Here is a 16,326-nt window from a genome sequence, read left to right as displayed (position 1 = left end):
TGTTAATATTCTAAAAGAGTTGCGTTGAGCTGAGGTGTTGTATGCTACAGGTGGGATTAGCCTTGCTTATTCTGCCGGCAATTGCTCCACCGTAGCTTCACTTATATGTTATTATTGACCTAAAACCTGTCGGATCTGCCCCGCTATGCGCACAGTCATTTGTAATAGTGCATATTCCACTCCCGCAGTCACCATCTATGCACACATTCAATCACAGCAGAACATAGTCCACTCCAGAAGTCGCCATCTATGCACATATTCAGCCACGGTTGAACATAATTCATTGCAGTGCCACCATCCATGCACACATTCACTCACCAGTATAACATAGTCCACTCCAGAAGACACCATCTACGCACACATTCAATCACAGTAGACCATAGTCCATTCCTGCTGTCACCATTTAGAGACAAGATCAGTGTTCTGCAGAAATGTTAAAAGAAGGTGTGCGGCCTCCCTTCTGCATGTCTGGTTTCCACTAAGGTAGACAATGTCCTGAACTGTACTATGAAGGGCTCCTGTCTTCTTGAAGGAAGCAAACAATCACATACCTAAAGCTCCTCCACACTGCCAGCTATATCCTGATTGATGAGGACTTCCACACCTAGTTCTCATCTATCCGTAATCTGTGACAGCACAGAACTCTTCAGCTACTTTAACTATCTTGTCCATATTGCTAACGACATTGCCCTTCTTGTCTCTTAACGCATACGTCTGGTTTTTACTTATGCCTAGTTTCCTCTTCACCGCTTTTAGGCTACCTCCGTTCTTAAGAGCGTGCTCGATTCTCTGCATATTAAACTTTCTTATGTCGGCTACCTGGCACTTATTAACCTCGATAGCTCTGCTAGTTCTATTCTGTCTGTAAGGTTAGACGCCCTCGTGCTTTGGCTTTTCTTAATGACATCTTTCGTCTCCTGAGACAGCTTGCCAGTATCCTGTCGAACCTACCGCATACTTCTACTGCACACTCCGTAATGATAGCTGTCAGATTATCGTTCATTGTATGAACATTAAGATCGTCTTCCTCAGTTAAAGCTGAATATCAGTTCTGCAGTGATATCCTGGATTCCTCTATTTTCCCTCTTACCACTAACTCGTTAATGGACTTCCTCTTCACTAGCTTCTTCTGTTCCCTCTTCAAGTCTAAGCTAATTCGAGACCTTACCATTCTGTGGTCGCTACAACGCACCTTTCCGATGGTGTCCACATCATGAACGATGCCAGGCTGAGCGCATAGTATTAAAGGTGCACTAAAGAGGATTCTGAACTTGGTTAATGCGCCAAGTTGGGCGTGTTGGTACATACTTTCCAGAAAAGCAGCGCTAAAAAGTCGTGGACAAAGACAAGACGACAAGGATGGGCGCTGAACTTACAACAGATTTTATTGTGAAAGAATTCACTCTTATAAACATTGTGTATGGCCGTGGCTATCGTTCACGCATGCGCAAATAATTCAGCTCTTTTTGGGAAAGGGCGATACAGGTGGTGCTGACACAGCCCTCTCCCAGACTACATATCTGTTCAGATTCTGCAATTTCTCTAGTGATGCGTTCTTTGCTCTTTCTGATAACGGAGGTGTCATCAAGTGCAGGTGAACAATCTTGGCAAGTGAGACAGTGACTTGCGAGGCAAGCTTAAAATCTTTTCCCTCGCGTGCATTTTTCACGTTCCTGGCATGCTCTCGTTCACACATCTCCCAGTTTGCCCAACATGCGTTTTTCCACAACTTAAGGAAATTCGGTAAACTACACCTTCTGTACATTCAACAAAAGGCTGCCAGTGTTTTTTGCCACAGCCACCGGGTCAGTTATGTTGTTGTTGTGTTGGGTTTAATGGCACATAAGCAGCTAAGGCTATCATGCACCAGGCTCAAGGTATATGAACACTTTTCTGTAGGTGGGAGGAAATATGGTTGTGTAGAGGTCTTAAATTGCTATTTCGTTCTGGTAGTAATAAGAGAAAGAAGAAATTTTATAAATGGCTAAAAATAAACGCTTTCAAGAAGGTCAGATAACCTCAGTAGCCATCCTTGGCTGGGCAAGGATCCTGAGGCTCCCAACCATTCAAATAACCACCTCAGCCCTCTTCTCATGGAATGAGAAAATGGCTGAAATGCATCATATTATAAAGCAAAGCTGTGGATCAAAATTTACACTTTCTGAAGTTACCCTGCATAGCTTAGACAGCTTGAGAGGAGCAGAGAACACGACCTTCATGTCGTAACGCTGGGCTGCCTTTTTCAGATTGTGCGGCAGTGTGTGTGTGTAAGGTATGACAGCTACCTTCTGCCTACGCTGTGCGCGGCCATCGCACGTTTGCACCTTACTGCGCATCTTTTTCAGGAGGCCTTCAGCGACTGAAACCAGGAGGTGGTGAGGGTACCCAGCACTCAGCAGCCTTTGGGCTTGATGGTTGAACACTTCTGATACCAGATGTGGGCAGGTTTTGCTAAGGGCGTTCTTGAGGCACAACATGGCAATAGCTCGTTTAACGAGCTTTGAGTGGGCAGAATTGAATGGCAGAAGTGGTTTGTTGGTGCGCGGTTCATAGCACCAGCAGACACCATCATCTTTAAAGTAAAACCGAATATCTAGAAATCTAATTTGGCCATTGACAGGAAGTTCGTGGGCGAGGTCAAGAGTGTTCATCACAATACTGAATGCAGCCAGTACATTTTTGCTAATACACTGAATCGCCTGCACGTCACAGTCTAAAACAACTAAAAAATCGTCTACATAACGAAAAACCTTGATAACATTGCTGTCCATGAGAGAAGCGAGCAGTTGACGCGCCGAAATGAGCCAGCAAAAGGTCCCAGAGAACAGGGGCTGTGCAGGACCTGGTGCATATACCTTGCTTTTGCAGGTGTGGCGTCCCTTCAAACTGGACGTAGATAAAATGTTGAGTTCTAAGAAACCCCGAACTGTAACCCCTGCGGTGTTTTGGAAAGCAATGGAGCCATATTTGTCAATGGAATGCTCAACGCATTCAAGGATAAGCTTGTGAGGCAGAGAATAAAAGAGATCTTTAATGTCAATGGGAAAAGCCTGGTAGCATTTGTCAGTGTTAGCGCTAAAAAATTCTATAACTTGGTTAAAATTGTTAACAATAAAGGGTCGTCCACGGATAAAAGGTTAAGATGGCGCTGCAAAAATCGAGCAACAGAGTGCTGCCATGTTCCAGTTTCAGATACTATGGTTCTCAGTGGCACATCTACCTTGTGGGTTTTTTCGCTAAAAAAGTTTTTGCGCTAACATTTTTTAAAATGTCTTTTTAGCACAAAATAATAACTAATAACGCTCCCGTTCCATTCCTAGAACCTTTCCCATAGTCGCCTACCACCTAGTCGGCAGCCTGCGTCTTGCCCACCTTCGCATTGAAGTCGCCCATTAGTACAGTGTACTGGGATATTACTTTATTCATTGCCGATGCCATGTCTTCATAGAAGCTTTCAACGATCTGGTCACCATGGCTGGATGTAGGCGTGCAGGCCTGTACCAGTTGCAGCTTATACCTCCTATTAAGCCCAATTACAATAGCTGCCACCCTCTCAATAATATGATAAAACTCCTTTATGTTGCCAACTAGATCCTGATTAACGAGGAATCCCACACCTAGTTCTCGTCTATCCGCTAATCTGCGATAGCACAGTTTGTGCCTGTCCTAAAGGAGTATACGCCTCACCTGTCCTCGTAACTTCACTAAGTCCTATGACATCCCATTTAATTCCCGCTAGTTCCTCGAGCAGCACTGCTAGGCTAGCCTCACTGGATAAGGTTGTAGTGTTAAACGTTGGTAGGTTCAGGTTCTAATGGCAGCCTGTCTGGAGCCAGATATTCTTAGCACCCTCCGCTGCATCACAGGTCTGACCGCTGCCTTGGCCAGTTGCTCCGCAACCACTGGGGACTGAGGGCTCATTCATTTGTTCATAGAAGGTTTTGGCCAAGTACCACACCAGGGTGCCTGATCTGGTGAGGGGGTGCGTTGTCGGTTCTGGTCACCGAGATCAGGCCACGCCGCATGCTGGTTATGCAATTCTAACAACAAGTGTTATCTGGTGGATAGCGTGGTGCCAGGATTTGAACTCCAGTCCTTGTGCACGCAAGGCAAATGCTCTACCTCTACGCCATCGCTGCTCTTTTTAAGAAGTTTTCTATTTGCCACAAAGTATATGCTGAACTAAACGTGCGAATGTAGCAAATGGCGTAACGTTGTGCACAATGCTCGCACTCAGCCTATGTAAGCATGCTTATGCTTAAGGTATGTAGATAGCACTTATAATGCACATTCCCCGCATTTATCTGCTGTGTGTTTGTTTGCCTGAAGTCTGGTTTATGGCAGGCTGCCCACTGAGTTGTGGGCCCACCAGACTGTGAGCGACCATGGCAGAAGGCAGTTCAATTAATGACTAGAAACCTGGGTTTCAAAAGCTTTATCGATGGAAGCACCTGTGTCACAGTGGTGCATTGCTTAACTGCTGCACCACTACGCAAGGAGGGGTGTGAGCACTCCCAGGGATCTATGAATGCAAAGTAGAAAATGACCAATTCTGCGTATATCACTATCCGGACGACTTCCATCTGCGAACAATGGATCCGGACACCAGAAACAAAACGAGAACCGTAGTGTTAACTCGCATTTAGCCACGCTACGCAAATCGACTGCCAATTTTTTCCCAACGATATACCAGCAGGCGAGGAGGAATGTCCAAGTGGCTTCCATAGTGCTGCAAGAAACTTATAGGACAGAATATAAGCTTTCCATGGCACGTGGGCTTTACCCCTGACCATACGCACCAACAGCTGTGAAAGCAACAGAACAAATCTGGGCATCAAGTAGAAAACACATTAAAAAAAAAAATGCGCATTGTTTTTGCAATGTCATCTTTTGAAGCGGATGGATATCGCCAAGCGTGGCGTTTAGGAAAGCCCACTCGCAGAATTTCGCTTACATCGAAGGCTGGTAAATGGCAGAGAGAGAAGTGCTGTTTTCCTGACACTTTAAGCCGTAATAATTTGCCCAGATATTGTGGCTTTGCCATGGTCATTCTCATGAAAAGCAGCAGCATTTGGTTCGAAATTTTCAAATATCAATTCCTCAAACTGAATATTAACCCCCCCCCCCCCCCCCCCCCAAGAAAGCACATCCTTTGAAATTGTTAACATTTGGAGCCCGCAGTTTTTACACAATGGTAACCTCACCTGGTGCACTTTCGGTTGCAGCATCGCTGCAGAGTACCCAATCCCCTCTAAGACCTACCTGCACTTCGGGCCACTGGTCCTCTTCTTCACGCAGCACTCGCACAGAGTACAGCGGTGTCTGCGGCACCTCCGTGTATTTCTGCGCACACAGCCACAAAGCTACAATGCCCAGCACAGCATGCGAAAAACAACTCGGAGCAAGCAACATTGCATTTCGATGCCCATACAAGCGTAACAGAGGCCTTTTGGCTCTTAGGGATGTTCATCAGAGTCATGCAAAAAACACATACTCTAAACCAAAACACAACTTATACATCAAGTACTTCCTCAGATGCCCCTTTTCAGAAGCATTACACACGGCACAGTTATTTTCTCAATAAATGGCTAAAAGGAACACGTCAAAGAAAATGGGATCAGCAGGATGAAACAACAATGGGAGCTTAGGAAACTACAAACACAATAATAAACTTGAGCTCGGAACTGTTATCTAATTAAGCCAAAGCATTTCCAACGGATGGAATGACACTCTTTGAGGGTGCTGTTGTACGGGCTGGCTGTGGCTACAACTGCAACTTTTCTCTTTCTCCCCCAAGACACAGACGCCCTTGACGAGACAAAAACCGCTGTACTGTTGCTGCATTTTGATGAGAATCGGTGCACTGATCTCTGCATACTTATTTTGGGCTGCTTAAAATAATTCACAACAGTGGAAGTATTATCTGCAAATATAAAACTGCGCGAAGAATGGCAGGAGCACACAAAGACACACAAAGCGCAGAACTTCCAAATGAAGAAAAAAAGGTTAGCACTGAGACACGACACGAGAACAGGAACAAAAACGACAACACAGGCGCAGACTTCCAACGGTTTATTTGAGACCGAAATGCAAACGCTATATAAGGCATGAACCTAGGCACACAACCATTGCTGTCATTCACAAAAGACCGTTAAAAATCTAGACGACATTAATCACATTTTTACGTTGTAGAAGGACCGATAAACCACACAGCACTCAGTCAGCATGTCCCCAAACACTCCACATCAAGAAAATGAGAAAATAAAAAAAGTAAGGAACCTAACAAACAACCTGAGTAAAGAGGGTGAAAAATACGCGAAGTGACAATGCAGGTGACCAAACAGACCACAAGAGTGAAAAGCTATACAAATACGATAAAATCATGGTGTCACATATGAAAAAACCGGCATGAGAGCATGGAAACAACAAAAAACACGTGTAAAGGTGAAGACCAAAAGCAGGTAAAAGAGTGGGATGAGGTATGGAAAAACAAGTATGACATGGACCAAGTGTAAAGGTGAGGATTAAACCAGATAAAACTAGATTTCCGTCTTTGAGGTACATACATCTTAACCAAATTAGGACATAAGTGAAACACTTATAGGTGGCCTTCTAAAAACGTGATTTCACTCGGTGAAAGCGAAATAGACGGAGTGCTGACACATTTTTCACCATTTTTTACGATGTGATAGGCTTCGACCACCTCCCTTTCCGCCTTATCTCTAGATTTAAACAAAAAGTTAGTGTTGCGCAAAACTGGCGTGCAAGGTACTTTATTCTTGCCCTTACCATTCCCTATACAGTTCTTACAATGCTGTGCCAGATGACCTCCCATATTGTTCTTCACTGCCAAGTTGTGTTCGCGTGCCCGTTCATTGAAACGACTACCAGTCTGCCCAATGTAAACCCTACCGCAAGTGAGGGGAATTTTCTAGACAAGGCCCGAACCGCACTTTGTGAACTTCTTTTCGTGATTGGCATAGCACTGCGGCCTGGTTCTCTTTTCTGTCGACATCAAAGGGCAGACGCTGCTCAGCTTAATCGGTGCCGAAAAAAACCATCCTGACACCATATCGGTTCACCACTTTTTTGATGTTGTGGGATACCCAGTGTATGTAAGGTGCCACCTGCAATGGCTTTTCCTTGTCCTTTTCATTCTTTTTACGGCCTTTAAGCTTCTGTAATAAGCTTTCACACGCTATGGCGATGAGGTGGGGCGGATAACCAGCTGCGCGACGAAGTTGAACTTGCTGGCTAAAGCTTTCTTCTATTTTGTGGTTGCATGATTTTTCTAGGGCAGACTGGCATGCTACGATTACGTTGGCACGTTTTATGAGCTTAGAATGTGTGCTTCCAAACAGCAAAGGGCTCTTTTCGGTTCTCAGACTGTATGACTAGCAGATGTATTGAGAGGCGAATTCGAGTGTAAGGTCAAGGTACTGCAGTCTGTTGTCGTTAGCTGACTCGTGGGTGAAGACTAAGCTCTGGGAAAAGGCGTCAAATATCTCTAGAATGTCGATCAAATGTCGGAATGCTAGTCAGTCAGAATGTCGGTGAAAAATGTGTCAGCACTCCGTCTATTTCGCTTTCACCAAGTGAAATCACGTTTTTAGAAGGCCACCTAAAAGTGTTTCACTTATGTCCTAATTTGGTTAAGATGTATGTACCTCAAAGACGGAAATCTAGTTTTATCTGGTTTAATCCTCACCTTTACACTTGTTCCATGTCATACTTGTTTTTCCATACCTCATCCCACTCTTTTACCTGCTTTTGGTCTTCACCTTTACACGTGTTCTTTGTTGTTTCCATGCTCTCATGCCGGTTTTTTCATATGTGACACCATGATTTTATCGTGTTTGTATAGCTTTTCACTCTTGTGGTCTGTTTGGCCACCTGCATTGTCACTTCGCGTATTTTTCACTCTCTTTACTCAGGTTGATTGTTAGGTTCCTTACTTTTTTTATTTTCTCATTTTCTTGATGTGGAGTGTTTGGGACATGCTGACTGAGTGCTGTGTGGTTTATCGGTCCTTCTACAACGTGAAAATGTGATTAATGTCGTCTAGATTTTTAACGGTCTTTTGTGAATGACAGCGATGGTTGTGTGCCTAGGTTTATGCCTTATATAGCGTTTGCATTTCGGCCTCAAATAAACAGTTGGAAGTCTGCGCCTGTGTTGTTGTTTTCTTTTTCCTCTTCTTATATCGTGTCTCATTAGCGCAGTACTAACCTTTTTTTCTGCAATGAACCAACTAGCCCGCAAGATCGTTCTACTTCCAAATGAATTTATTTCCTCCAAACAGGAGACTTATAAGCATTTTTAACATAACGCAAAGAAATCATGCATTAGAATTCTTCTATCTCCAGTTCTGTGCCTTGTGCTCTCTCCTCCCATCTTCTTTCTGATCTTATGAGCTCAAGTCTCACTTAAGTATCGCATGCCATAGGGCCTTTCAGAAAAATGCCAGCCAGCTTCGGTACACAAAAAGAGGCTTGTGCGCAGTGCAAATTTTGCTGAACCTGGTGGTGCAGTCAGTTACACTGGTACAGTGAGGGGGAACACACAGAAACCAAGATGCTGTGAGACAGCGCATGGCACAGCTGCCGAGGCTTTTTTTTCCATTCCTACCTCAAAACAAACCAGGCGCTCACTCCCGCTATTCATCATCATCATCAGCCTGGCTACACACACTGCAGGGCAAAGGACTCTCCCATGTCTCTCCAATTAACCCTGTCCTTTGCCAGCTGCGCCCACCCTATGCCTGTAAACTTCCTAATCTCATCTGCCCACCTAACCTTCTGCCGCCCCCTGCTATGGTAGCCTTCTCTTGGAGTCCACTACGTTACCGTTAAGGACCAGCGGTTATCTTGCCTTCGCATTACATGCCCTGCCCAAGCTCATTTCTTCCTCTTGATTTCGACTAGGATGTCAGTAACCCACATTTGTTATCTCAACCGCTCTGGCCGCTTCCGGTCTTTCAACATTGCACCTATCATTGTTCTTTCCATAGCTCGTTGCGTTGTCCTTAACTTAATGAGTCCCTGAAAAGGGTGTTTGAGGTCGTCTATAAAATGCTCGCATTATGTAGAGTACGAGCCAATGAGCGCTCATGCCGTGCACAAGACCTCAGAAGCAAGCCAATATTTTACAATGCAATTTTTAAAACTCCCGCTTCCGCACCTAGCGGCGACCTGTGGTACTGGGCTTTCGCCCGAATCCGCACTCGGTACATCGGCATCCGCGCTCATTAACGTCATGTAGAGCTCGTTACGTCAACAGCGAGCTGCTAGCATTGGTTCACGCGCGTCGCCAGCCGGCGGAGGCTGTGAGTGCGGGGGGCCGGCGGAGGAGCACCAACATTCAGCGTGCAAACAGTGATGAGAGGAGAGGGAAAGGCGTGAAGACACAAAAATTCAAATTTTGACTACAGATAACTCAGCTTCCACAAAATGCATCTAAAAAATTCTTGCTGGAGGATATTTGTGAAGCAGTGTATTTTAGCATCCTAGGCACATCGCATCTTTGTTGAGACCCCCTTCCACAGCCCCTTTAGGCTGAACCCTTTTCGTTTGCCTCCACGTTTCTATCCCGTAGGTGAGTACCGGTAAAATACAGCTGTTGTACACATCTCTCTTGAGGAATATTGGTAAACTGCCATTCATGATCTGAGAGAACCTGGCATATGTGCTCCACCCCATTTTTATCCTTCTAGTTATTTCCCTCTCATGATCCAGATCACCTGTCACTACGTGCCCTAAGTAGACGTATTCCGTCACAACTTCCAGGCTCTCGCTGCCAATTGTGAACTGTTGTTCCCTTGCAAGGCTGTTGAACAGTACTTCGGTTTTTACATGTCAATTTTTAGACCCACCATTCTGCTCTGCCTATCTAACTCATTGATCATGATTTGCAGTTCACCTCCTGAGTGACTCAGCAAGGCAATGTCATCAGCGAATCGCAGATTATTTAGATATTCTCCATTAACTCTTATCCCCAACTGTTCCCAATTCAGGCCTCGGAATACCTCCTGTAAAAAGGTGGTGAATACCATTGGCGAGATCGTGTCTCCTTACCCGATGCCCTTCCTTATTGGAATTCTATTGCTGACTTTATGGAGGACTATGGTAGCTGTGTTGTTACTATATATCTTCCAGTATTTTGACATAAGGCTCATCTACACCCTGATTCCGCAATGCCTGCATGACTGCCAAGGTTTCCACTGAATCAAACGCTTTCACGTAATCAATGAACACTATATATAGGGGTTGATTATATTCTGCGCATTTCTCTATCACCTGAGTGGCAGTGTGAATATGATCTATTGTGGAATATCCTTTACGAAAGCCTGCCTGATCATTTGGTAGATTAAGTCTAAGGTTGCTTGACTCTATTAGTGATTACCTTAGTAAATACCTTGTAGGCAACGAACAGTAAGCTGACTGTTTTCAAGTTCTTTGGCAAATTTATTACAATGACACAGAAAAACATAACAAATCTAGTTCTAGTTTAAAGCACATAATTTTGGTACTAGTTGTGCAAAGCATAGGTTGCTACTCATGTACAAAATTTGAGCACTCTGCAGAAAGCGGATTTTAAGAAAAAGGTAGATTCGTGAAAAAAAAATACTACATTTCATTTAATTTGAGCTTTGAGTCCTAATTTATTGCAAGATTCCTTGAAAATTTTACAGCCGTAGCTTTTATTTCAACTGCTGTAAAGCCAACTTTTGAGAACCATTTTCATCAAAGTCTCAACCCAGCTTAAACCAACATGCAGGAGCGAGGAATTTCTCCCTGAACACTGACTGCATCCCATTTTTGTTGTTGGACATGGCAGGAAAAGAACGCTGGTTTTAAGTGTTTTCCTGCCGAGTGTGATGCCCCTCACCGCAATCCACTTGTGGGCCAGCACCTCTTCAATGTTGAGTCGCTGGGCAGGGTCCGTACGCAGCAAGCCCCGGATCAAGTCCTTGGCTGAGGAGAAGTGAAGGGTAAGAAGAAGGCAATCCACTTATAACAGTACTGAGAAAATTCCATCGTTATAGACCAACCAGTTAAAAACCTGAAGGTGAAAAGTAGGCTTAGCACCCACACGAATGCATGGAAGCAAAAGTTTTCAAAGCAGTTTTCTGATTTTGTAGTGCACCTGATGTCTTCCCTTCTTGCAGAACAGGCTCTAGAAGTGTGAAGCGTCATTTCGAAGGCCATGTATGGGAGCGCGGCGTACAGAAGCACACGTAAGCAAAACTTTCGGGAATATTTTTTCCCGTTTCACAGAGTACTTTAGGAAGTGGCTGCTTGTTAACAGTTGGACAAAGTATGATTCATCATTTCGAAGGTATCTTTGTAAAACGCCACAATAAACCTGTGTTGTGAAGCCCAACACATCCCCAGAGGGCACTCTATCTGCTGGGTGTCTCCCCGAATGGTGCTGCATTCGCTCACTAGTACAGGCGTTCAAACTAGACCTGAAAAAGCAGTTCCCTGACGGCACACGAAAGAGCAGATGGCAGTGCCGACAGTACCCGTGGCTGCTGTGCGGCTCCGGCATCCACCAAGCGCCGCCTTATGTATGCAGTCATCTGCTACAGTGTGTGGTTCTTTTATCGTGCTGTTCGAGGGCTGTATTCAATGTAGCCCTATCTAAGATGTCTAATTTGAATGGCAGTACTTGCGAGAAAACGTAGCCCATGAGGCAACACGTTTGACTACACAAGAAGCTTGCGTGCTTCAGGGAAACACCCAGCAAATAGAGCGCCTTCTGCGGTATGTCTGGCTTCAAAAAACACAAAGAATACTTAGAAATGACGTAGCATACTTTTTCACACTCCTCTTCAAAGCACTCTCCAACTGTTAACAGCCACCTCCATGAGTACTCTGTGAAAATATTTCTGAAAGTTTTGTTTACGTGCGTTTGTATGGGCTGTGCTCCAGTTTCATACCTCCAGCCAGAAGTCACTCCCATGCATAGGTTTTAAATATACATCGCCTTTGAAAGGACGCTACATACTTCCAGAGGATGACTTTGGTTGTTGCGCAGGAAGGGACAGGTGCACTGCGAAATCAGAAATTTGCTGTGAAAACTTTTGCTCCCATGTATACCTAAGGGAACTAAGCCTACTTTTCGCCCCTGGTAAGAACTGCGTGTCGAAAATTCCCGGCTTGTTCGTAAACCCACGGTTGGTCTATATTTGGACCGGTAAAAATAAAAAAAAAAGCAAAAAAACACACCCACATATTCCCCCACGCATGTAGGTACTAAAGGGACTCTTAAAGGGGCTCTAATATTAAAGTTTCGCTATGCCTGGGATGCTAAAGCATGCCACTTCACGAATATTGTACAGGAAGAATTTTTTTAATGCGCTTTGTAGAAGCTGAGTTATCTGTAGCCAAAATGTGAATTTCAGTATCTTCGCGCCTTTCCCTCTCCCCTCGTTACTTTTTACACGTCGGCACTTCTCTGCCGGCCCCACCTTTGGGAACAGAGCTGGAGCTATGCGGCTTATTGGTCACTGCTGCGGTAGCTGCCTGACATCTGAAAGAATCCAACCAATAGCTACCTCTCAACTTGGATACTCTGGTGTGAGTGACGGTGGAGGGTGCGAGCACAAAAAAGTCGCCGGGAAGGGTTTTCCAACTTTCGCACGTGATTGTGGGTCCTCTGCTGCATGTAGAAGTGTATTATTTGGCTCAAGTTTTCATGACAACACCATGTAGTGATTGAACGAGTTGACGTGCTGTCCTCAGAAGCTGTTTCAGAGCCCCTTTAACAAGCGTGCAGGCACCACCACCGGTGCTCCTGTCAAGGGCGCACAGCGTCTGGCGCTCTACACAGTTTGCCAAGCGAGCCACCCCACCGAAGCTCCCATCACAAGATAAACACGCCGTGATGTTATCAGCGCACAGCACCTTGGTGCACTGCTAAGATCTGCTCTGCATACAGCGCAAAACAAGGGAACCACCAAGAAAAACTTGCGCTTAAGAAAAAGGTAAATTTGGGCGGTGGGTGCAGAGATTTCGCCTTGCGCTTGGCGCCGCCATTTTTACCCGGTTCACGAACGCACAAATGGGCGGAAACAGCAGGAACTGCATCTGTGTGAGAAAGCGTTGCGCGGTGGCAGCCAAGCGCTCGGTTCCCAAGGCCATATGCAACGCCCTCTCACGGATTTCACCATACCAGCAGCCCGTTAGCGGAGTCATTTGCTTCCCCCGCACTTGCCCCAGACTGAGACCTGTGTTGTATAGTTCCCTGCGTGATGGTATGACGGTGCATCCACAGCTCAAAGAAATGAATGCACAAAGCCAGCAGTCAGAGATTTGCCTCCGATTTGGTGTATTGCTCAAAAAGCAAGCCTACCTATTCCGTGCTGCTTGATTTCTAAGCATGCTTGAACCTCTCGTCTCATGCACAGGACCACACTGCAAAAAAATCAGACTAGGAACCATTGCCCCTTTCCAGAACTTCCTTACTACTTCCTGCTGCCCTTGTTAATCACAAAGTGAACAAGGGAGGGAAAAGACTCCATTTCGACAAGGGGACTTGTGTTCGTCTGCCTGCGCCTGTTCAAACGTTTTCTGAGGTTTTCCCTCCCTTGTTCATTTTGTGATCATCAAGAACCATCTGAGCAACCTTTGACCACCATGGAAGTCATTCTCTGTTAAGATACTCAGCCCCATTATTTATCCATACATCAAGATGTACTTAACCACTGCCTCTAGTGTGACCTACTGTACCCTATTCTCGCTGCCTAGCTCATTATCACTGAATGTCATTACTGCCAATTTTCCCTTACAAAACTTGAGACCTAATCTATCTCCCTCTGTACTACAGATGTCCATCGACCTCTGCAAATTTTCCTTGTTGTCAGCCGTTAGTACTACTATATAACCCGCGATCATCAGTCACAGTAATGACTATTCAATCCATTCTCCTTACTTGAAAAAAGAAAGGCTGAAGCCAACTATGCTCATCTCTAGTTTTAGTAGTGGTTCACCCTTGTAGGTGAACAACAACGGTGAAAGAGGACACCCTTGCCTAAGCCTCCTCTGTGCCTCAATAGGCTCTAATGCTTTTTCCCATTTTATAAGCACTTTTTTACTTAAAAGATTAGTTCCTCCATCTTCCACATCCAATGTGCCCAGTATGTCCCACAGATACTCTTGAATAACGTTGTCGGAGGCACTCTTAATATCCAGAAATGCTAGCCATAAGGGCCTGTGTTCCTTTTCAGCAATCTCTATACACTGCGTCAATGAAAACAGATTGTCCTCCAACCTCCTTTGTTTCGAAACCCATTTCACAGCTCCCTTCATTCTCCACCCATGCCTGCAGTCTGTCCTTATAATCTGTGTGCACGGGCCGCATTCTGAAGCCCGAGTCCGGCCCTGGACCATGGCTTCAAACTTTGCTGAGCCCTTTCCCGCAGCAGCTTAAGAGGTAAATTGCTCATTAAGTGCAAGTAGACTCCTGTTACACAGATATAAAGAAGTGCCTGGCAAAGGCACTCAAATCGCAATAACGCTGGAAAAAAATGATTTGGTTAATACAAAAAGAAGAGACTGTAAGGTGAGCTCACCCGCTCGGCTTTTTGAACAGTGATCTTGTCTATGAATAGCCACAAACTTCCAAGAGCAAATGAAAAGGGTTGCATAAACGTGCAATAAACTTTCAGTTACGTCTAGATTTTTATTCAGTCATTTTTTACGGCCTGCGACGTCAAGATACTCAAATGGCTTCAAAGCTACAGCAATAACATCTCTTTTTTTAATAAACACGATTTTGCAATTTGAATCATGGCTGCACTGGGCACGTTTCTATGGAAGACGAAAAGTATAAAAGCTCCTGTGCTCGAAGACCTGAAACCAATATGCTCTTCTCCAATGGTGTAATGCAGAGATGCGTTTTTGGAAGGCGAATGCAGACAGTCTATTTTGGAACAGACAACTGCCCATGAAGCAACTCTCCAGCGGTTCTTATGAGGCTTCAAATGTCCACTCTTTAGTGGTAACACTAAACTGAGCAGATCGGAGCACCTTCTGTCAGATCCGATGGCGTTTGCTGCTGATAGCTGAAACAGCCAAGTCAGCGGTGCTGTGTAGTTTTGTAAGCGAGTGCACTCGTGCAAATGAGCCATAAATCAGGTGTTACAAAGCTCCATTATCAACTCCACTGTAGTGCAGCCTACTGCTGGATATTGCAAATTTTCTTTTTAAGTTCTTGTGCATTGCTCAACGGGGCGGTGTGTACGCATCAGAATTAACTTGGACATAGTGACGTTGAATAAATAAAGTCTGTCTACAAATGACACTTTCTCTTATTCGGCGTCAGCAAAAAAAGAATAGCAGTGGTTTATTAATAATCACTGGAAAGATTTTATTTCTGGGATTCTTTCTTATTGGAGACATTTTTTGCAACAAGAAAAAAAAAAGTTAGCATTACTTGGAAATTTTTTTGTAACAGAAACATGGCACCAAAATGAAGTAAAAAGCGTTTTTTTTTTTTCTCAGCAAACACCACAGCAATCCGTGAGGCTGCTACAAAACTGGAAATGCACTTCACAGTGCATTCCCACAGTGTAAAAGCTGTAGGCAGCCTCTCTAGGTACGAGCCTGGCCCGGGTTTGTGACTTCAAGTCCAGGGGTGGCCCAAGCCCGTGCAGTGCTCTAATGTGCATCCCAACACTGTAGACCACTGACGTCACTGTTGTGGGGCAGCAGTTGTTTATGTCCCCTTTTCCTTTATATATCTCCATCCATCGAGGGTTTTCCTATTCATCATCATTTTGGCTCACATCTGATCCTGTCGACTTGCTACTAGGAGTTCACTCTCCTTTGTAAGAGCAAAACTGCTATAGTAATTGGTCTATCTTCCTCCCATAAAGTACACGCAACAATTTTTAGTTTTAAATTTTTCTAGCACTGTTCCTATATGTTCCATTGCCTCATCCCATTCTAGCTGAATACCTTGTTTTATAGCTATGAACCTCTGCTCTAGTCAAGTCTTGTTACCCATGGAGTGCAGATGTTTCCAAAATTTCTTAGCTGCTTTTCTATCCTTTTAACTTACTTTTGAAGTCCACTGGGTCCCCTTTGTTTTAATTTTCTCACTGATCAAATAGGATGCTTCCCCTCTACACTTTATGAAGGTATCCCATTTTCTGTTTACCGGAGCTTCTGGTTTCCCTCTTTTCTTGTGTTCTCTGGACGCTTCCTGATGTTTCTCTATGGCCTTCTTAACCTCCTCATCCCACCTACTCTTGGGTTTGTGCCTTTTCCCTTTTGACTTGACTCGCACCTTAGCTAGCTCTAGCTCCAGTAATCAAGTTAA

At 44.7% G+C, this 16,326-nt stretch overlaps 1 protein-coding gene across 2 annotated transcripts in view; it reads right to left on the bottom strand.

Moving 5' to 3' along the window:
- MAPk-Ak2 (MAP kinase-activated protein kinase 2) overlaps positions 1–16,326 on the bottom strand; it is a 272,929-nt gene that overhangs the window by 32,570 nt on the left and 224,033 nt on the right. For both annotated transcript variants that reach the window (XM_077629574.1, XM_077629575.1), the window contains 2 exons: positions 10,888–10,973; positions 5,263–5,343 (listed from right to left, as the gene is read on the bottom strand). In XM_077629574.1, the coding sequence (XP_077485700.1) occupies positions 5,263–5,343; positions 10,888–10,973 (167 nt within the window). The remainder of the gene's footprint in view (positions 1–5,262; positions 5,344–10,887; positions 10,974–16,326) is intronic.

Source organism: Amblyomma americanum, chromosome 7, assembly GCF_052857255.1.
Source record: "Amblyomma americanum isolate KBUSLIRL-KWMA chromosome 7, ASM5285725v1, whole genome shotgun sequence".
NCBI lineage: Eukaryota > Metazoa > Arthropoda > Arachnida > Ixodida > Ixodidae > Amblyomma > Amblyomma americanum.
Note: the sequence above shows the minus strand (reverse complement) of the source record. Positions and strands in the feature narration are given on the sequence as shown.